This window comes from Scyliorhinus torazame, chromosome 11 (genome assembly GCF_047496885.1).
Source record: "Scyliorhinus torazame isolate Kashiwa2021f chromosome 11, sScyTor2.1, whole genome shotgun sequence".
NCBI lineage: Eukaryota > Metazoa > Chordata > Chondrichthyes > Carcharhiniformes > Scyliorhinidae > Scyliorhinus > Scyliorhinus torazame.
In genome coordinates this window covers 8,149,780-8,172,242 of record NC_092717.1, presented here as the reverse complement: position 1 = coordinate 8,172,242, position 22,463 = coordinate 8,149,780, and the positions used below count along the sequence as shown (strand labels likewise).

Below are 22,463 nucleotides of genomic sequence, written 5' to 3'. Positions count from 1 at the left end.
TGTGCATTTCCCCGAGAACAACTGTTCCCACTTTATGCTCCTCAGCTCCTGTCTAAAGTAATCTGATATTGCCACAAAAATTGTACTGCCCATAGAGCCATAGAGGTCTACAGCACAGAAAAGGCCCATCGCACCTGCACCGGTCAAAAACAATCCATTCTAATCCCATTTTCCAGCACTTGGCCATAGACGTATGTGCCTTGGCATCACAAGTGCACATCGAAATGTTCTGATGGGCTCTGTCTCCACCACCCATTCAGGTAGTGAATTCCAGACTCCCACTACCCTCTGGGTGAATTTCTTTTTCCTCACATCCCCTCGAAATCTCCTGCCCCTCACTTTAAAACTATGCTCCGTGGTCATTGATCCCTCCACCAAGAGGAAACGTTTCTTCCTGTCTACTCCATCTGTGCCTCTCATTTCATACATTTCAGTTATGTCCCCTCTCAGTCTCCTCTGCTCCAAGGAAAACAATCCCAGTCTATTCAGTCTCTCTTCATAGCTAAAACTCTCCATTCCAGGCAACATTCTGGTAAATCTCCTCTGCACCCTTTCCAGTGGCTATCACATCCCTCCTATAATGTGGATTCCAGAACTGCACACAATACTCTAGCTGCGGCCTAACCAGCGTTTTATGCTGTCCAGCATAACCTCCCGGCTCTTAAACTCTGTGCCTCAGCTAATAATATGCCTTCTTAACCAATGTATCCACGTGCCCTGCTACCTTAAGGGACCAGTGTACATGCACACCAATGATTCTCGGTGCTTCCCAGGGTCTCACGTTTATCATATATTCCCTTGCCTTGTTTGTCCTGCCCAAGTGCATCACCTCACACTTAACGGGATTGAATTCCATTTTGGAATACCATCTAAAGGGTTAAGTTCAAAAACCTTTGGTCCCAACTTAAATAATCACAAATGGAGTGTCATGATTTGAAACGAATGTCTCATAGTCATGTAAAAGCTTTAGAATATGTTGACAGACTACTAAACAGAAAATAATAGCTATTTTCAATCAGGCAGCCTTACCGTACCTTCAGACACGTGCAGTGCTATCGAAGTTGGAGGAATTAGATGGAAAGACTGTCCTCTTTCCAGATATTAGTGCTGTATTTCAGTTCTGGGAAGTACAATTTACCCCACGCACTCCTCCGTGTATGAGTCAATTTATGCCAAGTAAATTTGTTGTATAATAAGATCTAATCCCTGTTATCAGTTCAAGAAGAAACTGGTTTGTACTATTACTTTAATAGTACAAACTTACTTAGAACTTTCAGTGAGGATCTGACTTAGCAGTTGTTGAAAAACATCTGTTGTTGTTCAGACCAAAATTCTGATTTCTTTAGTCTTCCCCACATAAACTTTTAAATATTGTCGGATTTCAGGGCCAAAAAGGGCACTTCATCAGATTGAACTTCCTCAAAGGGGCTGGTTCTCTCCAGATTTACAATGTTCAACTTTTATTTCATAGAATTTACAGTGCAGAAGGAGACCATTCAGCCCATCGTGTTTGCACCGGCCCTTGGAAAGAGCGCCCCACTGAAGCCCCCGCCTCCACCCTATCTCCTTTATCCCGTAACTCAGTAACCCCACCTAACCTTTTTGGACACCAAGGGCAATTTAGCATGGCCAATCCACCTAACCTGCCCGTCTTTGGACTGTGGGAGGAAACCGGAGCACCCGGAGGAAACCCACGCACATGCGGGGAGAACGTGCAGACTGCACACAGACAGTGACCCAAGGCGGGGATCGAACTTGGGACCCTGGAGCTGTGAAGCAACTGTGCTAACCACTATGCTACCGTGCTGCCCGTACAACAAGCAACATCATAGAATATATGGGCAGGTGCTGTTAGGTGAATTGGACATTCTGAATTCTCCCTCTGTGTACCCGAACAGGCGCCTGAGTGTGGCGACTAGGGGATTTTCACAGTAAATTCATTGCGGTGTTAATGTAAGCCTACTTGTGACAATAATAAAAATTATTATTACGTCACAGCAGTGCCTACCAGCTGCACTATCCTCACCGTGTAAATCTTCTTGGGATAAAGCTGCCGTGACACACAAGGTGGTTTTAGAGCGATTGAGTGATATGTTGGCGGAGACCGTGTCTTTGGAGTACTTCTCCTGTTCTGAGGAAATGTTGATTAATTTCTGTGGCGACCTCGAGAGCATGGGGGTGAATAGGTGATTCTTGAGAAATATCCGAATGTGAGCTGAGGCCAGTAGCTGCAAGATGGGCAGAACGGAGTTACTATATCCAGACCTCAGTGGGTTGTCACTAAGTCACAGCAACAACAGAACTTTGCACAGGGTTCGCTTGCTCTGGTCCAACAGTTAAGTGTGTGGCAGGAGTATACATTCTCTCTCTCAAAAATTCCATACAAAGTTTGAAATGTTTCAGGAAATCCAAAGAATTCTGTGGGCTCTTTTAAAATATTTCACAGGGGACGAGAGAGTTATACCCCAGCTGCTGTGAACTAAAAGCAGTGTGTGATGCCTTCGTACTGCTTGCCTTTGATACACTCGTGTCAGATGGCAGTCAGACACATTCGTATGGTACCACTTTTCACATCATTGATCACTGACAGCTGGTTTGCATTTGTGTGAAAGTGGAGTCCTAATGACTGCTGAGTTTTAAAAAAATTGTCGTTTGAGAACTTTTTAACCTTAATTTGGCTTTGATGTTATTCGACTGTTAATTCTGAATCCGAAATCTTGGGCTGGATTCTGCGTTTCAGGGACTGTGCCCCCACGCCGTCGTAAATACTGTGGCCTTTCACGCCAGTGCCATGAAAAGGCCACATATTCATAGCCCAGCAGGGGGCTCGCAGGGACCCGTCGTGAATCGAGCGAGTATCCTGAACGGCAGGACCACATTAGATCCACACCGTCGGGACTTTGGCCAGTCGGGGGCGGAGACTGGCAGGACGGGCCTCCAGCAATGGCCGCAGGTACGCCGACCGGGCGCTTTTCGAGGGCTGGAGAATCGGGGAACCGGCGCCGATCCCGATCCCATGCGCGAAAGTGGATTCTCCACCCCGGCGCCGGACGCGATTTCGGCGTCGGGGTGCAGAGAATCCAGCCCCTTGGGTTCACAGATGTTAATGAAAAGGAATTTCATTAAGTTGTCTGGGTGTTATAATTACCCTTTTTAGTGCAGTGCAAGCAATTTATTTCTCACTTGGTCAGTGGGGTTGGGAACAGCACATACCCTGGATGGTTCGCAAATAAGACACAGTGAATGTTTATTATTAATCCAGTACTATAAAAGCCCTTTTCACTTAAAACAATGGGCGACATCTTATGGAAAAATAATGGTGTGTTAATAATATGTTCCGTTATTAACGCAAGGCTACATACGTAACTCCCTACTACACTCTCTGTACACACACGACTGCGTGGCAAAATTCGGCTCCAACTCCATCTACAGGTTTGCTGATGACAAGACCATAGTGGGCCGGATCTCGAACAACGATGAGTCAGAGTACAGGAGGAAGATAGAGAACCTAGTGGAGTGGTGTAACAACAACAATCTCTCCCTCAACGTCCGCAAAACTAAGGAGCTGGTCATTGATTTCAGGAAGTGCAGTGTCGTCCACGCCTCTCTCAATGGTGCCAAGGTGGAGATGGTTGATAGCTTCAAATTCCCAGGTGTGCACATTACCAACATCTGTCCTGGTCCACCCATGCCGACGCTGTGACCAAGAAAGCACAACACCCTATACTTACTCAGGAAACTAAGGAAACTCGGCATGTCCACAACAACTCTTTGTCAATTTCTATAGATGTACCATAGAAAGCATCCTATCTGGCTGCATCACAGCCTGGTATGGCAACTGCTCGGCCCAAGACCGCAAGAAACTATTGAGTTTATCACGAGGGCCCACCTCCCATCCATTGACTGTGTCTACACCTCCTGCTGCCTGGGGAAAGCGGGTAGCATAATCAAAAGACCCCTCCCACCCGGGTTATTCTCTCTTCCAACCTCTTCCATCGAGCAGGAGATACAAAAGTTTGAGAACGCGCACCAACAGATTCAAAAACAGCTTTACCCGCTGTTACTCCTGAATGATCCTCGTAGGGTCTGAACTGATCTTATGGACTGAACTGACCTTCCTATGCCTCTTCTCTACAGTTGTAACACTATATACCGTATACTTCACCCGCTGTCTAGGTATTTTCATTATGTACCCTCATGTATTTATCATATGTTCTATGTTTTCATGTATGGAGCGATCTACCTCGATCGTACACAGAACAATACTTTTCTCGGTACACGTGGCAATGAATCTAAATTTAATGTGCAAATTGGCCGGTAGATTCTGAAGGTGACGAGATATTCATCAACTCCAGATTCCCAGAAGGTGCCGGCCCATTTATGTAGCCATGCTATGGCCTCTGCATTTATCCTCACTGTTATTTTCAAGATCTAGCTGAATTTGTGCATTAATTACTCATAAAACACAAAGTTAAATCTACTAATTATCAGCACAAGTACCCTTTTAGCAAGAGATAATTTAAAATCACGTAACGTGTGAATTTCAGGGCAGTGGTCCAATGTTTGCACAATTAATTTACCCTGAATGACTCAATCACAATCTTTACCTCTCAGGCCCTAAGTTCTGAACAGGAACAGGATTTGGGCAGGATTCTCTGTTTCAGAGACTAAGTGTTGACACCAAAACTGAATCGGTGGGGACTTCTACGACAGCAAAATTGGCGCCGCTCCCGAAGCAATTCAGGAACCGTTAATGGGCAGCACGGCACCACCTGGAACGTGACCGATCCTAATGAAAAACGGTGTCGGATTCGCCAGGGTTGTGATTGGCACTCGAGGGGCAGCCTCATATTAGCACTCCACTCCCCCCACGCACTCATCCCAGCTAACAAGATGGCACTGGCTGCGCTGGAGCGCAACATCCCGTTGATGGGTCAGCTGGGGCCGGAGGGTACCTCGGGGGAGGTGACCTGGGGGTCATTTCGTTCAGTATTACTCCTGTGAAATACCTCGTCCCATTTTATTACATTGCAGCTGCTATTAAATGCAAATGTTGCAGAACTGGCAGCACACAATGGCGATGTCAGACATTTCCATACTCACTCTCTCCTGCAGCACCCAAGGCACCCGTTTCCTGATTTTTGAAACCACAAGTGAAACTTGTCGGTAATTCCTCCTAATAATAATAATAATCGCTTATTGTCACAAGTAGGCTTCAATGAAGTTACTGTGAAAAGCCCCTAGTCGCCACATTCCAGCGCCTGTTCGGGGAGGCCGGTGCGGGAATTGAACCCGCGCTGCTGGCATTGTTCTGCATTACAAGCCAGCTATTTAGCCCACTGTGCGAAACAATCTCCAGGCGGAGACAGAGCATCGCGGGAAACAGGTCAGGCTAATGATATATGCCAACTGTGTTTAGTATACGTGCGGAGTGGAACGCATTGACGCTGCTATCGAGGCACCGAAGCTCGGCATTCTGGCGGGCGCCCAGCGCCGGCCACTATTTTGGCCTCGCGGTCGATTCTCCGCCCAATCGCCTTTCCCGATTTTGGCGTCGGCCGACGGAGCACCCCACCCTTCATCTCTCAAACTCTCCCCTCTCCTTGAAGATGCTCCGTAAAACCTGCCTCTTTGTCCAAACGTCTGATCACCTGTCCGATTATGTCCTTACATGGCTCAGTGTTAAATTTAGTTCAGTATCACTCATGTGAAATACCTCGCTACTTTTATTACATTGCAGCTGATATATAAATGCAAAATGTTGGAACAATCTGGAAAAAAAAGAATCAATGTCTAAACTTGGAATCTTAGTTACAAGAATAGCCATGTGGAGTAAGGGTTCTTTACTTTGGAGAAATGTAGGCTTGGGGGATATGAGTGAGGTCTGCAAAATTATAATGAGACTGAATCTAGCAGGAACATCAGCACATACAGCAATGAAAAGACCATTGTAGTCCATTTGGTTAGTTCCATTACTTAAAGAAATATCAAATTCCATGATATCTGTCGGACTTCTCTATCATTTTTCTTTCTGGGCTCTTATCCAAGTTTTCAGTCAAAGTCATATCTGCCTCCCTTGGCAGTCCATTCCATACATTCAGCACCTTGTATATAAAGTTGTTAAATCTAATCCATCTTATCTCCCTTTAGTTTGTGCCCCCTTGCTTACGATTCTATTACTGTGCTTAACATATTGCCTGTACATTTTTAGGATCATGCTCATTCTTTCTCCAGTGTAAATATTCCTATTTTCCGAGGCCTCTCCTTGTAACTGAGGCTGAATGCCAGCTGTCAGTATCTTTCTTAAAAGGTGGTGACCAGCATGGCACACATACCCGAGCTGAGCCGGAACAGGGATCTGTATAAATACCCAAATCACTTCCTGAAATTTGTACTCTGTCCCTCTGTACCCAAGATTTGACTTTCAGTGATTGCTGTGAACACACACTGTGCTAATGACTTCAGTAATCTATAGAATAACATTTAACTGATATTACTACTGTTCCTATGATCTTTTCCTAATCCCATGATTTTGCCCTCATCCACTTCATATCAGCCCAGACTTGGATCTATCCCGTTCCTTCTATATCTGAGCTAGTCCTTGTTGGTTTCCATTCTCTCCAGATTGGTATTGCCTGCAAATGTTAGGGAGCTGTGTTACTGACCCGACTTCTAAGTCATGTTCACAATAAAGAGTGTTAGTTCCAGCATTACCCCCTGAGGCACCTAATAGTATCTCATTCAGTGCAGGTCCAGTTTTGTGTTAACCATTCTTTGTTTCAGCTCATTTTCAGGCTGTTTCAGATGCAATCCACCTGTGCAGCGTCTTGCCAATATGTAGACAGATTTCCGATTCCACATTTCATCAGAAGCTTAGCTGAAATCTAATTAAATAAATCTGCTGTGCTTCGCCTGTCTACATGATTTGTTAAATCCTCAAAAGAGCTCCAAAGAGATTTTGCAAACAGGAATTCCACGCGGGCTGCCTCTTACAGTTCTGTACTTCTCCAGTTGATTCATCATTTATTCCTTCTTGCCGTGTCCTTCCTGTGCTAATGTCAGGCTGAGTGATGCCAGTTCTCTATGTTATTTCTTTAAGAGGTTGGTGTCACTGTTTCCTTATAATTCTCAGGCACACCTCCCATCTCGATAGATGCCGTGCAAGCTATCTCACTTCATCAATGACTGTCTCTTGGGTGTAATCCCTCAGGGCCTTGGCTTTCTTCAGTACCAACATCTGCCCATTGCCTCACTTTAGGAAGTCTGTGAATTTTACCTGGTTTCAGACATTGTGGTGCTAATGGCCTCAGTGTTCCTTGGAGAAAGAGGGGGGGGGGGGGGGAAAGCAGGTTTACTGAGGGGTAATCCAAGCATGTAATTCATTTTTGTAGGAAGAACATGGAGAGACAATACATAATGAAGGGTACAGCTCCAAATGGGGTGTGAGAGAAGAGGGTGACATGAATGTAAGAAACTGTCATTATATATATTTTTTGTGGTAATGTTATTAAAACCTGGGTTAAGATGCATACAGAGAGTATGACTATTAGACCTGTGATTAAGGTGTCGTAAACGTTCAGTAATCATTGATTGCAGGTTAAGTATTCTAATAAATCTTGAGAACCATTTACTTGTTTTCAGATAGCTAGCTAATGGAATATTGTTTACGCTTGACGGACCCCCTGGGGTGCAGATAATGTTTGAGGAGTATTGTCTTTGGTCCTGACTAAACAAGTCAAGGAACATCTTGTAAGAAGAGACAAAATAATACCTTCTGCTTTGGGTACAGGTGATGCAGTTAATGGTAGGAGCCAGGTCTGCCTGAGAAGGCAGTTGGTCCAAGAACTCACATTTGAACAGAGGTGTTTCAGTTTTGGTCTGAACGGTTCTTTCTCCAAAGATTCTGTACAGAGTTAAGCAAGTAAAACCTGGTTGTTAACTTTATTCATGAATGGTATTTGGTCAATATTGGTTTGCTTAATTAGAATACAGAGGCAGGTTTAGGATGTAAGTTAAAGTTTCTCCTTTTACTTAAGAACTGTTGTAACTGGTTAACTATAAAGATAATTCTCTGTTGTTAATGTGGTTAATTATCTGATTAAATTAAAGTTTGTTTTAACATAAAGGATACCTATTGGTCAGGGTTATCATTCCTGTGGCGCAGTAACATTTCCTCGCTGTTTTACAAATTGCAAATAGATGGGTTTTCTTCCAGGATCCTTACAGGGACTTGGGTGTATGTGCATTAGTCACTAAAGGTGGTAGGATAGGTTGGGAGAACAGTTAGTGAAGTATACAGTATCCTAGGCTTTATTAATAGGCATTAGTAGGTAGGGAGAAACTTGTTCCCGCTTATGAAAGGATCGAAAACAAAAGGGCACAAACTAATAAATTGGCAAAAGACGTAAAACTGTGTGGCTTCATTATTTTAGTAAATTCCTGGGATTTCAGATACAAGTGAAAAAGCTAAAGAGTTATTAGTCTCTACTGAGATCATCCTCAGCTATAATAACAAAAGCTACTGGCAACATTACTTGGAACTAACAGGACAGAATGGTGTCCCATTTCCATTACCGAGCAGTGTTGTGACTCCGGGTCAGATGGGGCTAAAATTGTCTTCCAATGGAGATGAGCCGCTCTGGAGACCTTTTGCTAAACTTTCAACGGCAGTTTTTTTAACAGCCAAACCTGTCAGTCAACTTAAATCACAGCAGAGACTGGCTGGACCTTTTCTAAAAATGCATTGTGGCACTTTCTTCAACAGAAAAAGTACCAATTGAGCCTTTCACAAGCAAATTGTATCATTGACAGAAAGGGAAATATTTGCAGGGCTACAGGGAAAAAGGGTAGTGGTACTAGCTGAATTAATCATCCAGAGGGCCAGCACAGACACAATGGGCCAAAAGGTCTCCTTGTGGGATGTAGCGTTCAATGATTCGAAGTGCACATGTGCAGATGCAGGGTAGCAAGTGGAATGGCCATGGTTGTGATTAACCCATTCATGTTCAGGTCCCTTGCCCCATGTCACCTCCAGGCGCAGCAGCAAATAACAGTGATTTATGCCAAGTTCTGGAATGTATCTAGCAATGTGTGCCTTATCGAAAAGTAAGCATCTTCAACAGAGGGAATGTTTCAGCGAATCATACAGCACTGAGTGAGGCCATTCAACCCATTAAGTCATTGCCAGCGCTTTCGTAAGTCTGGACTGATTAGTTCTACAACACTGGCTCTTCCACCTATAGCCCTTCCTTTTTTTTTCCTTTTTAATTATTTAATCAATTTAGTTTTGGAAGTTGAATCTGCCTCCACCACCCTTTCAGGCAGCACATTCTCGATCACAACAGCTTTCTGCATTTAAAAAAATCTCACCTTCCCTCCTTTGTTTGGAGTAAAAAGGAGATTTTACTAAAAGAGAAAATGAATGTAAAATCTATTATAAGTAACACTATTTATAATCCATATCAGTTACATAGCAATTATTTCACACCAACAGCAACAACTTTCATTTGCATAATGTAGCAAAACCTCCTCTAGCATATCATAGGAGTGTTCTCAAACATGTTCTGATACCAATCCACTTAAGGCACAGGGAGGGGAGAGAGGAATAGAGGTTTATGGAGTGAATTCCAGGCCTTGGGGTCCAGGCAGCTGAGGGCATGCATAAGAGGCCAGATTTGGAGGAGATCTCAGGGTTGTTGCGCCTGAGCTGGTCACAGAGATGGGGAAGGGTCAATCAGTGGAGGAATTTGAAAACAAAGTATGAGAATTTTAAAATCAAGGTACTGATCAACTGGGAGGCAATATATAGGTCGGTGAGCATCAGGGTAATCGCTGCGAGTTAGGACAGGGGCAGTAACATGGAGGGTAGAATATGGGAGAGCCAGGAGTGTTGGGACTAACGGTAACAAAGGCACATAGAGTCGTAGAATCCTCACAGTGCAGAAGGAGGCCATTCGGCCTATCGCGTCTGCACCGACCCTCTGAAAGAGCACCCTACCTAGGCCCACTACCCTGCCCTAGCCCCTAACCACCTAACCGTTGGACAAAAGGGGCAATTTACCATGACCAGTCCACCTGACCTGCACATCTTTGGACGTGGGAGGAAACCGGAGCACCCGGAGGAAACCCACGCAGGCACGGGGAGTACGTGCAGACGCCACACAGTCACCCGAGGTCGGAATTGAACCCGGGTCCCTGGCGCTGTGAGGCAGCAGTGCTAACCATTGTGCTGCCCTCACGAATGAGGGTTTCAGCAATTGATGAATGAGCTGAGGCTGGACGGAGTCATGCAGTGTTACAGAGGTGGAAGCAGGCAGTCTTTGTTGGTGGCACATATATATGGTTGAAAATGCATCTCGGGATCAAGCACAAAAGCAAGGTTGCAAACAGTCTGGTTCAGCATCAGGCATTTGCTGAGGAAGGGGATTGGGTCAGTGGCAAGGGAGTTTGTGGTGGGGTCTATACGGAATGACTTTGTTGTTCCTAATATATAAATCACCTTCCCTCGGTATATCAGACAGTTTTACTGTTTCATCAGCAATGTCCCTGGTTGAATCCGCTCGCGATGTCTAACTGATTACATCACATAGTTTAACAGTTCATGTGAAAGCTGAGCACTGTCATTCGGAGGAAAGTTAAGATCCAGACTTGAGTTTCACTTTTGTTTCCAAGCACTGGCTTTTAACATGGGCCAAGTTCAGAATGTTGAGAATGATGTAAGTAAGCCATATTCTGGAGATATTGTTGATGGGATTATCTCAGGGTCTAAGAATGTGACCTTGCTTCTCGCGATTTCTTAGAGAAGAGCAAAAGTTAAAGATATTTTGGAATAATGGGGAACTGCTGCAAAAGATATGTTGATTCAGGAAACATCTATGATCTATTCAAGGTGATTTAAGGACGATAGCTGCTGCTGGATGAAATGCAGTATTTTATAAAAACGAGGTGCCCAACACATCTAAGGCAATGTCACCTCTTGCATTTTTAAAATTCTCTCAAAGGTTGAGGACGGGGCTGGCCAGGCCAGCATTTATTGCCCACCCATAATTGCCCTTGGGAAGGTGATGGTGAGCCAGCTTCTTCAACCGCACCTGTCCATGTAGCGTAGGTACACCAATAGTGCTGTTAGGGAGGGAGTTCCAGGATACAGTACGGTATGGCACAGTGGTTAGCACCGTTGCTTCACAACCCTAGGGTCCCAGGTTTGATTCCCGACTTGGGTCACTGTCTGTGCGGAGTCTGCACGTTCTCCCTGTGTCTGCGTGGGTTTCCTCCCACTGTCCAGAGATGTGCAGATTAGGTGGACTGGCCATGTTAAATTGCCCTTGGTGTCCAAAAAGGTTAGGTGGCTTCAGCGTTATGAGGATAGGGTGGAGGTGTGGGCTTATGTAGGGTGCTCTTTCCTACATAAAGAGCCGGTGCAGACTCGATGGGTTGAATGGCCTCATTCTGCACTGTAAATTCTATGATTGGAAAAAATAATTCTGTAATATTGGTCCAGTGACAATGATGGAATGACCGATTCAGTTCCAAGTCAGACAGTGACTTGGAGAGCAGCTGGTGGTGTTCCTATGCATCTGCTGCTCTTTTTCTTGTGGGTTTGGAAGGTGCTCTCAGAGGTTATTCACGAAGGCCCCACCTTGCCCCTCGCCTGAGGTGTGGTGACCCTCAGGTTAAATCACCACCAGGCAGCTCTCCCCCTCAAAGGGGAAAGCAACCTATGGTCACCTGGGACTATGGTGACTTTACCTTACCTTACAGAGGTGTCTTGGTAAGTTCCTGCAGTTCATTTTGTAATTGGTACTCACTGTACACTAGTGGAGTGAGTGAATGTTGAAGATAGTGGATGGTGCGCCAATCAAATGGCTGCTTTGAAATGAAATGAAATGAAAATCGCTTATTGTCACAAGTTACTGTGAAAAGCCCCTAGTCGCCACATTCCGGCGCCTGTTCGGGGAGGCTGGTATGGGAATTGAACCGTGCTGTTGGCCTGCTTTCAAAGCCAGCGATTTAGCCCAGTGAGCTAAACCAGCCCCTGGATGGTGTCATGTTTTTTGAGTGTTTTTGGAGCTGCACTCATCCAGGAAATGTGGACTATTTAATTGGATGATTCTTACTACACAAAGCAGGTCTATGTTGAGACAGAATTGACGTTGGTACGGCCAGGTCATTCCGATTGGATCTGAACCACCTTTGTGCTGTCTCCAATAGTAAATGTGGAAAATATATATGGCTAAGAAATATGTCAACCCTGTTGCAAAAATAAGAAAAAGCTCAATTTCTACAGCCTCGAGAGAAGCTTAGGTAACGATTTAATTGAAATATATAAATTAATGCAGAATCAGTTTTGCAAAAAGCCTGACGAGTGTCTGGAACGATTTAACGATAAAGATGCAGAACCCGAGGTACTCAAAATGCAGCTGGATGCTAAGCTGCAATAGTTAAAGGGGTGAAACCATTGTGGTTTGTTTAAAATAAACCACTTTTACACTGAGCAGCCACTGAGATTACAAAGCACGGGAGTAGATCTTGAACAGGTCAGGTACACTGCACAAGCAGTAACCGCTTTGGCTTAATGTAAATGGTGACCATTTCACATAGGAACTTGACGTAAGAACATGTCCAGCACAGGAATGCAATTGCAACGTCAATTTGGATCGTAATTAATTGAGGGAATAAAAGGATGCGGATTCTGCATCCGATTATCTTTTCTTTTCTTTCCTTTTTTTCCTGTCAGGATTTTACAAATGCAGCAACAATTCGCCAGGGAAGGCAAAAAGAAGAGCGGCTTAAAACTCGGATCAGCCTTGAGCAGGTCGTGTTGACACCAGCTGTCGGGATCTCGGTGTGTTAACTTGTGGTTCCCTTCAGTTTTATAGCCAATTTGAACTTGAGTACAGGAACCCAATCTACAATTTAAAAGCCGAATATTGCGGACTCTGGGTATCTGAAATAAAACAGAAAGTTCTGGAAACGTTCAACCGGCCTGCCAGCGTCTGTGAAGAGAGAGTTAACGTTTCGAGCCCCCTTCGGCCCTGAAGATGAATCATTGGACTGGAAACATTACCTCTGTTTTCTGTCCACAGGGGCTGCCAGCCCTGCTGCTGCGCAATCTGTAAATTTGCTGAAAATGTAGGAGGTTCAGCAAACTCTGCTGGAAGATTTCTCCGGTAGATAGATGGTGGATTGCTGGAATGGGCAAAAAAGCTGGAAGATGCAACTTAGGTTTGTGAGGGGAAAACCAGAAAAGAGTGTATGTTGAATGGGAAGGCACTGAAGAGTGTGGATAAACAGACACAGATTGGTTCAAATACAGTTACTCGCTGAAGCTGTGAATGCAGATGGTGTCAGGGTCCATTCTTTTGATCTCCCTTTGTTCCCATTTCTTTGGTTTTATTTTATTTATTTTTGGTCCATGGATTCATATTTGGAATGCATCTTTCAGCAGTGGACTCAAACTGAGGCAGCCTGCTAGTCAGGACAGTGTGTTCCAGGACTTGTATTGCAGAGAGGAGAAGACTGATCCGTTGGAGCCAGATGATTCTGAAGAACTAATTTTGGAGGAAGTTGGTTAGATTGGCTGGCTGGCAACCTGAGGCTTGGCCAGGGACAGTGTTCTGGCTGACAACAGTCAGTGATTGGTTCCTGCAGGATGCTCCTGAGAGAGCTGGTCAAAAGTGACTAGACTTTGAATGAAGAAGGAACTCTCTCTCTGCTGATGTAAAGGACCACTTTATTGTTCTAAAACCAGTGAGGGCCAGGCATATCTTTACGATACAGCTGAAATTGTCTTGAACCGACAAATAAAGTAGACAGTTTCTCCAACCATTAAGCTGAGAAGGAAGAAGCGAAAGCTTGAACTCCTGAAAGACTTTAAGTGAAAACCATCCTAGTGCATCAGAGATCATCATTTTTCCTTCCCTCTCCACCACCCTTTCCCTCTATGTTGTCTGCCCGTGTGTATATATAGAGTGGAGTGAGTTGGAAAGGTGGGGGGAGTGGTGGGTCAGGGGTATTCGGTGTTCAGTTACATTTTTGTCAGTTAAATTATATTACTGTTAAATGATAAAAGGGTATTTGTGTTAAATTTAGAAACCAGGTGACTGCAGTTTATTGGGCTCATCCTCATGTATTTGAAAATTACATCTAATTTCATTTGTGTTGTGACTCCGGGTCAGATGGGGCTAAAATTGACCCCGCACTAGCACAGGGGGTTGTGACAGTGGATAAAGTCAGAAAACGGTCAACTGTACCTGGGGTTTTATAACTGGGGCCATACATTCCAAGGGCAAAGAAAACATGATAGTTTTGTAAATGTGATTTCTTTTTACAATGATGTACAATCTATGTACAGTACATTTTGGAATGAGATGCTTCTGTTGAAAGTGGTTCGACTTTTGAAATGTGGTGACTCGTGATTAACAATGACCGGAAGAATGACCGGTGTTGTAAATAGTGCACTACTGTTAACCATATAGCTGGAAAGAGGAACTCGTGGTCAAAGGTTTTCATCTTGCACATGTAGGGGCAAATTCAAGAATGCCAAATTTCAAATGATCGCACCAATTTATACTCCAGGAGAAAAGGGTGCTGATTGATTGGCAGTCAACTTTAATTGACCAAGGAGTTGCCATGGAGAAAGCAATGGGGAACTATAGGCTCCTCAAACTCTTGTATAATGCAAAAGAGGATGGAGGCTTGAACATATTTTTTTTGTTTGCAGGAACGGGTCCCTGTGTGTGAATGTATATCACTTCTAGCAAGCAAGTGGTACAAGCTCAACAGATTACGTTAAATCGGTTGTTAGCACAGTCCAGGTTGTTCAGCAAGTGCTGCCCGATCACTTCTAACAGCAGGCATTTTGTTTTGGGTTTTGCAAGCACGGGCTAGTTGAGTACAGTCGATACTCTGCCTATTACGAGTAACCAAAGGAACATGTTGTTTGCTTCAAACAGCCAGTCGCAGGGACCAACAGCCTACGTACCTGGCATCGCATTGGCATTGAGATTCATACACTGTGTTGCTCAATTATGTGGTAGGCAGAATGCGTTAGCCACATTCACATACTTTTTCCACACTGACAAGGTTATGCAACGATTTTGATTGTATATAGATTGTACTTCTAGCAAAAAGAATCGTTCATCAATTGACTTGGTAAATGTTACTGGACATGTTGATGTGGAACCAGGTCACTGTAAACCAGAAGATGCTTCGTGTGCACATAGATAATCGGTTACTGATTATTTGTTGCGCTGCAAGCTATATATACTATTACTTTCTTAATTTTAAATGTGACTGTCTGCGTGGAGTTTGCACTTTCTCCCCGTGTCTGCGTGGGTTTCCTCCGGGTGCTCCGGTTTCCTCCCACAGGCCAAAGATGTGCAGGTTAGGTGGATTGGCCATGCTAAATTGCCCTTAGTGTCCAAAAGGTTAGGTGGGATTACTGGGTTACAGGGATAGAGTGGAGGTGTGGGGTTAAGTAGGGTGCTCTTTCCAAGGGCTGGCGCAGACTCGATGGGCTGAATGGCATCCTTCTGCACTGTAAATTCTATGATCTATGAAATGTATAAACCATTAGCTCAATATTACAATTTAACTGCTAGATGACACAATACAAAGAGATAATTAAGTTTACTGCATGTGCAAGAAAATAAAAGGCCATCTCTTTGTCCATCTTGTCGAGTGTATTAATCTGGTAATCATTGTTGAGACAATACATTCCAAGCAAATGGCAGAGTTCACCCCACTAATCACTGATGTACAGTCATTATTTACCAGCGACCAGGTGAAAGGTTGTGGCATTTCAGCCTCCGGAATGAGGCATTCGGGCGAGCTTTTGTTGCATGTGCACCGAGGTCGAATATCGGTCGCTGACGCCTTCCGTTCAAAACCAACGCCTACTAAAAGATGCATGACACCTTCGGAATGCAAAAGTGAGCTCCTCGGGGACATGACGCAGGCATTCGGATTGCTGGTCCAGTATCACAGCCATTATGCCCCCGTATCCCTCAGCTGATGGTTCTGGAGATCCTGAATGGCAGGAGTTCCTGTTCCCTGTGATTCTGGCCTTGTATGGTGCAGGTTCTATCCCTTACTCCTCCAAGAGGGGCCTCCGCCATAAAGGGTGTGAATGAACTGGTTTTGCTACCCCTTTCTGCCTGAACCACAGTGAGCCTAAAAGAATTATAAGCTGAGCATATTTAAAACAGTTCATATTTAAAACGGTTATTTGAATTTCCAAAATTAATATTTGGATCAAAGCCGTAAGTATAATAAGCAATATGGCTGAAGCTTCTTGTACAAAATAAAACGACTAGGCCCATGACAGAGTTCTGACTTTGTAAAGTGGGTCGGTTTCCATTCACCGAGGGAACTGAGCATGACCTCGAAGCAAGGTAGCTAAGGGTGTCAGAGCACTTAAAAATGAGTGTGTACTAGATAAAGCTATGCATTTTAAATTTTACATAAATAAACAGAACTCAATATTATGGATATTATGCCATAATTAGTGTCACATTGAATTTTTTGAAAAGCGTTTAATGTCATGACTGCATTAATGTGAAACAGATGGCCTTTTAGTTTTGGAGTAAATTCCGCGTTCTGATTATATATTTTTTTGGTTCTTTCCAGACCCGATGACTACAGAATGAAGTGAATACATTTGCAAACCAGGACAAAGAGAATCCAGAGTGTTATTTATTTTTCACAGTGCTGATTTGTCGAATTAAAAGCTGCTGCATTTTTCAGCCCTACCTCTGATGTTCATCTTGATTTTCCTGCAAGCATTCAACAAATATCTGTTTCAAGACTTGTTGTCGGCAGACGTTTTCTATTTGACGGAGCAATTGGGGGAAGAGATGAGAAAGGCATGTAAATGGGATGCAGAAACAAGACAGGCTGATGGTGAACTCTTTTTCATGGGCAACGTTACGTAGAGTTTTATTTTATTCATTCTTGGGATGCGGACATCTCTGATAGGCGGCGCAGTGGTATACAGTCTGGGGGGGGGGGGGGGCGGCATGCCAGGAGTAACGTCAGGCATACCGAAAAATGAGGTGTCAGTAACTTCGTTTGAAGCCTACTTGTGACAATAAGCAATTTTCATTTCATTTCATTTTCAACCTGGTGAAGCTACAACACAAGACTACTTGTGTGCCAGGCAGCAAGTGATAGACAGAGCTAAGCGACTCCACAACGAATGCAACAGATCTAAGCTCTGTAGTCCTGCCACATCCAGCCGTGAATGGTGGGGGACAATTAAACAACTACCTAGAGGAGAAGCCCCCACAAATATCCCCATCTTCAATGATGGAGGAGCCCAGCACATATGTGCAAAAGACCAGGCTGAGGCATTCAAAACAATCTTCAGCCAGAAGTGCCGAGTGGGTGATCCATCTCGGTCTCCTCCAGTGGTCCACAGCATCAGAGATGTCAGTCTTCAGCCAATACAATTCACTCCACGTGATATCAAGAAACTGCTGAAGGCACTGGATACTGCAACGGCTAGGGGCTTTGACAATACTCTGGCAATAGTACTGAAGACTTGTGCTCCAGAACTATCTGCACCCCTAGCCAAGCTGTTCCAGTACAGCTGCAACACTGGCATCTACCCAGCAATGTGGAAAATTGCCCAGATATGTCCTGCACACAAGAAACAGGACAAATCCAACCCAGCCAATTACTGCCCTCTCAGTCTACTCTCCATCATCAGCAAAGTGATGGAAGGAGTCATCAGCAGAGCTATCAAGTGGCACTTACTCAGCAATAACCTGCTCACGGATGCACAACTCTTCGCTGGTTGGAGTCATTCCCGGCACAAAGGAAGAAGGTTGTGGTGGTTGGAGGTCAATCATCTCAGCTCCAGGACATCATTGCAGGAGTTCCTCAGGGTAGTGTCCTAGGCCCAACCATCTTCAGATGCTTAATCAATGACCTCCCATCAAAAGGTCAGAAGTGGGCCTGTTCGTAGATGACTGCATAATGTTCAGCATCATTCGCATCTCCTCAGATAATGAAGCAGTCCGTGTCCAAATGCAGCGAGACCTGGACAATGTCCAGGTTTGGGCTGACAAGTGGCAAGTTACATTCGCGCCACACAAGCGCCAGACAATGTCCATCTCCTACAAGAGAGGATCTAACCATTGCCTCATGACATTCAATGGCATTACCATCGCTGAATCTCCAACAATCACCATCCTGGGGGTTACCATTGATCAGAAACTGAACTGGACCAACTATGTTAATACTGTGGCTACAAGGGCAGGTCAAAGGCTAGGAATCCTACACTGAGTGACTCACCTCTTGACTCCCCAAAGCCTGTCCATCATCTACAAGTCAGGAGTGTAATGGAATACTCTTCACTTGCCTGGATGAGTGTAGCTCCAACAACATCGAGAAGCTCAACACCATCCAGGACAAAGCAGCCCCGCTTGATTGCTCCCCCTTCCACAAAAATTCAAACCCTCCACCACCGACGGACAGTGGGAGCCATGTGTGCCATCTACAGGATGAACTGCAGTAACTCACCAAGGTTCATTAGACAGGATCTTCCAAACCCACAACCACTACCACCTAGAAGGACAAGAGCAGCAGATACCTGGGAACCCCACCACCATAGGTTCCCCTCCAAGTCACTCACCATTCCGACTTGGAAATATAATCAGCCGTTCCTTCACTGTCGCTGGGGCAAAACCCTGGAACTCCCTCCCTAACAGCACTGTGGATGTACCTACACCTCAGGTGTGCAGCGATTCAAAAAGGCAGCTCACCATCACCTGAAGGACAACTGGGGATGGGCAGTAAATGCTGACCTAACCAGCGACACCCACATCCCGTAAATTATTTTGAAAAAAACATCAGCATTTGTTGCCCATCCCTAATTGCCCTAAAGGCAGCTTCCTTCCCTAAAGAACATCGCAGCACCAACACAGGTCAAAGAATATTGCAGCAAAGAACATCGCAGCACCAACACAGGTCAAAGAACATTGCAGCACCAACACAGGTCAAAGAACATCGCAGCACCAACACGGGCCAAAGAACATCGCAGCCCCAACACAGGCCAAAGAACATCGCAGCACCAACACGGGCCAAAGAACATCGCAGCAAAGAACATCACAGCCCCAACACGGGCCAAAGAACATCGCAGCCCCAACACAGGCCAAAGAACATCGCAGCCCCAACACAGGCCAAAGAACATCGCAGCACCAACACGGGCCAAAGAACATCGCAGCAAAGAACATCACAGCCCCAACACGGGCCAAAGAACATCGCAACACCAACACGGGCCAAAGAACATCGCAGCACCAACACGGGCCAAAGAACATCGCAGCACCAACACGGGCCAAAGAACATCGCAGCACCAACACGGGCCAAAGAACATCGCAGCACCAACACGGGCCAAAGAACATCGCAGCACCAACACGGGCCAAAGAACATCGCAGCACCAACACGGGCCAAAGAACATCGCAGCACCAACACGGGCCAAAGAACATCGCAGCACCAACACAGGCCATTCAGCCCAACTGCTCTTTGCTGGTTTCTATGCTCCACATGAGTCACCTCCAACCCCTCTTCATGACGCCCTACCACACATCTTTCTATTCATTTGTTCCTCACGTGTTTATCTTGCTTCCCCTTAATTATGCCATTTATCTCAATTAGTCCTTATGGTCGTGAGTTCCACATGTGCACCATTTTCTGGGTAAAGATGTTTTTCCTGAACTCCCTATTGGATTTATTAGTGACAATCCTCTAGGGGAGAGAGAGCACACTCTGTATCGATCTGCGATCGGACTGAATGTTGGGCCATGATTCGGGGAGGTAAATTCCTCTTCCAAAAACATGTCTTAATCCTAACTATGAAAACACAATTACCTCTCTGGCTGCAGCACAGTTGACATCATTGTGCAACACTCAGTGAGTTTGCCAATTGGTTTTGGTTGTTGTGACCTGTACCTATGCCCATAAGAAGCTCTATCGAGACCACCCAAACCCTGGGCTTGGAGCATCAACCGTTCGGGCTAAGGGCGGGATAACGACTTCCATTCTGTCCATCTAGGCTGTATTTGACTGGCTCACAAAGGGGCGGCTCACCCATTGAGTCACCCGACCTCTGCTTCACACATTGTAACGGAATGCAGTCAAAGGAAACCGTTTATTGAAAAAACAAACATTTGAACCTGGCAAAAGCGAGATTGCAGGCAAATCGGAGACTTCCAAATGATTCCTGTAATCCTGGTTCAGCAATTGGTGATTGATTCTGCGGTTGAATTTCTGCCTTCCAACTGCAGGGAAGTAGATGATTGGTGTCTGCGAGAGACGTGCAGGGAGAAAGCCAGAGTGTGAAGTATCACCTGTCGTATGCAGTTTAAATTTTGGATTCATGCAAAATGTTGGTTTTCAGCGGCAGCAGTTGCTGGCATCCGCACTGAGGTCTGGCCTAACTATAATACCCCAGTCACTGCCTAGCAGAGAGGACTGGAATCACAACTCTTTGATAAATTCTGGCATGAGTCAGGCATTCTCGCTCAGTTCACTAGACTGCGCCCGGCTGTGACCAAAGATAACAGATGGAGACACTCTGTAATCTGATGGTGAAAATCACAGCTGTGCTTTCCGGAGGCAATTCAACATAATCTCTTTACTGTGTCAGGTGTGGGTCAGTGGGTAGCACTCTGGTCGCAGATGCAGAAGGCTGTGGGTCCCTGTCCCACTCCAGCAACACAAGGTCAATAATCTAGACTGGTGTTTCCAGTGCCGTACTGAAGGAGTGCAGTATTGTCGGAGGTGCCATTTTTTAGGATGGGACATTAAACCAAGGGAAAGGGCGGGATTCTCGGACCCCCGCCGTGTTGGAGAATCCCCGGTGGTAGGCGCGAATTACGGCCCGACGCCGACTGCCCTATTCTCCGGCGCCGTTTTTTGGGCGGGGGCGGGATAGCCGCCATGCCGGTCGGGAGCCGTTGACAGTGACACCCCCCCCGGCGATTCTCCAGGCCCCGATGGGCCGAACAGCCGTCCATTTTTGGCCAGTCCCGCTGGCGTGAATCACTCAACTCACACACCGGCGGGACCTGGCAGGTGAGTATGCGTGGGCGGTCCTCGGGGAGGCGCGGGGGGATCCGAACCTGGGGGGGGGGGGCCCATGGTGGCCTGGCCCGCGATCGGGGCTCACCAATCTGCGGGCGGGCTTGTTCCGTGGGGGCAGTTCTTCCTTCCGCGCCGGGCTCCTGTAGGGCTCCGCCATATTGCCCGGGGGCCGGGGCAGAGAAGAGAATCCCCTGCACATGCGCGGAATCATGCCGGCCGTTCCCCGCATGCGCTAACTCGCGCCGTCCCTTCGCCGCTGGTTGGAGCGGCGCCAACCCCTCCGCCGTCAACCTAGCCCCCTAGAAAGGTGAGAAATCCTCACCTTGGGGGGCCGCTGACGCCGGAGTCGTTGGCGCCGGTTTTCCTGCCAGCGTGGGGACTTAGTCCCCAGACGGGAGGATCCCGACCAAGGTCTTACCCCTTGGATCAACAAATCCCAGGGAAGTATTTTGAAGAGGAGCAGGGGTGTTCTCCTGGGTACCCTGGCTAATAGAGATCTCTCAGACACCATCAGTCAATCACATCATCAGTTATTAACTCATTGCTGGGCAGCACGGTGGCACAGTGGTTAGCACTGCTGCCTCACGGCGCCGAGGTCCCATGTTTGATCCCGGCCCCGGGTCACTGTCCATGTGGAATTTGCACATTCTCCCCGTGTCTGCATGGGTTTCGCCCCCACAACCCAAAGATGTGCAGGGTAGGTGGAATGGCCATGTTCAATTGCCCCTAGAAAAAATGAATTGGGTACTCTAAATTTAAAAAATTAACCCATTGCTGTTTGTGGGACGTTGCTGTGAACAAATTGGCTGCCACGTTTACTGCAAGAGTGACTGCACTTCAAAAAGTATTTCATTGGCTGTGAAGCACTTTGAGATATCCTGAGGTGGTATGAAAAGCGTTATTAAAAATACAAGTTTCTACTTTCTTTAACCACCAGCTTGACTAGTTTGGATGTGACTGCCAAGCCAAGAAGCCAAATGGCAATAGTTGAATGATATAGAATTATTCCAAAGAACAGTGGGTAAAATAAATGAGTATCTGACTCGGTTTTGAATCATTTGTGTCTTAGAAACTATCGAGGACAGAATTTTCTGAGTTCGCAATAACACACAATTTTCCAATAATTCCAAAAATCTGCAATGTCAGCAGCCGCAAAAACAATGGCCCATTATTTTGTGGTGTGGCTGGGCGTCTAACACTGTTTGCCGTTAGTCCGACTACTCTTCCAGATTCAAGCTGCCGAAAGTAGGAGTTGATAACTTCGTAGTGCGAGGAATGGGGCATCGAGGACCTGAGCGGACCCCAGCAACTACGTGTATTTCCTTAACCAATTGAACTGAAGAATTATGAAACACACAGCAGCAGACTGTCGAGTG

At 45.8% G+C, this 22,463-nt stretch overlaps 1 protein-coding gene across 1 annotated transcript in view; it reads left to right on the top strand.

Annotated features, from left to right (window-relative positions):
* mrpl13 (mitochondrial ribosomal protein L13) overlaps positions 1-16,751 on the top strand; it is a 115,244-nt gene extending 98,493 nt beyond the window's left edge. The window contains exon 7 of the mRNA XM_072466916.1: positions 16,630-16,751. Within this exon, the coding sequence (XP_072323017.1) occupies positions 16,630-16,654 (25 nt within the window). The 3' untranslated portion in view covers positions 16,655-16,751. The remainder of the gene's footprint in view (positions 1-16,629) is intronic.
* Positions 16,752-22,463: the final 5,712 nt, after the last annotated feature.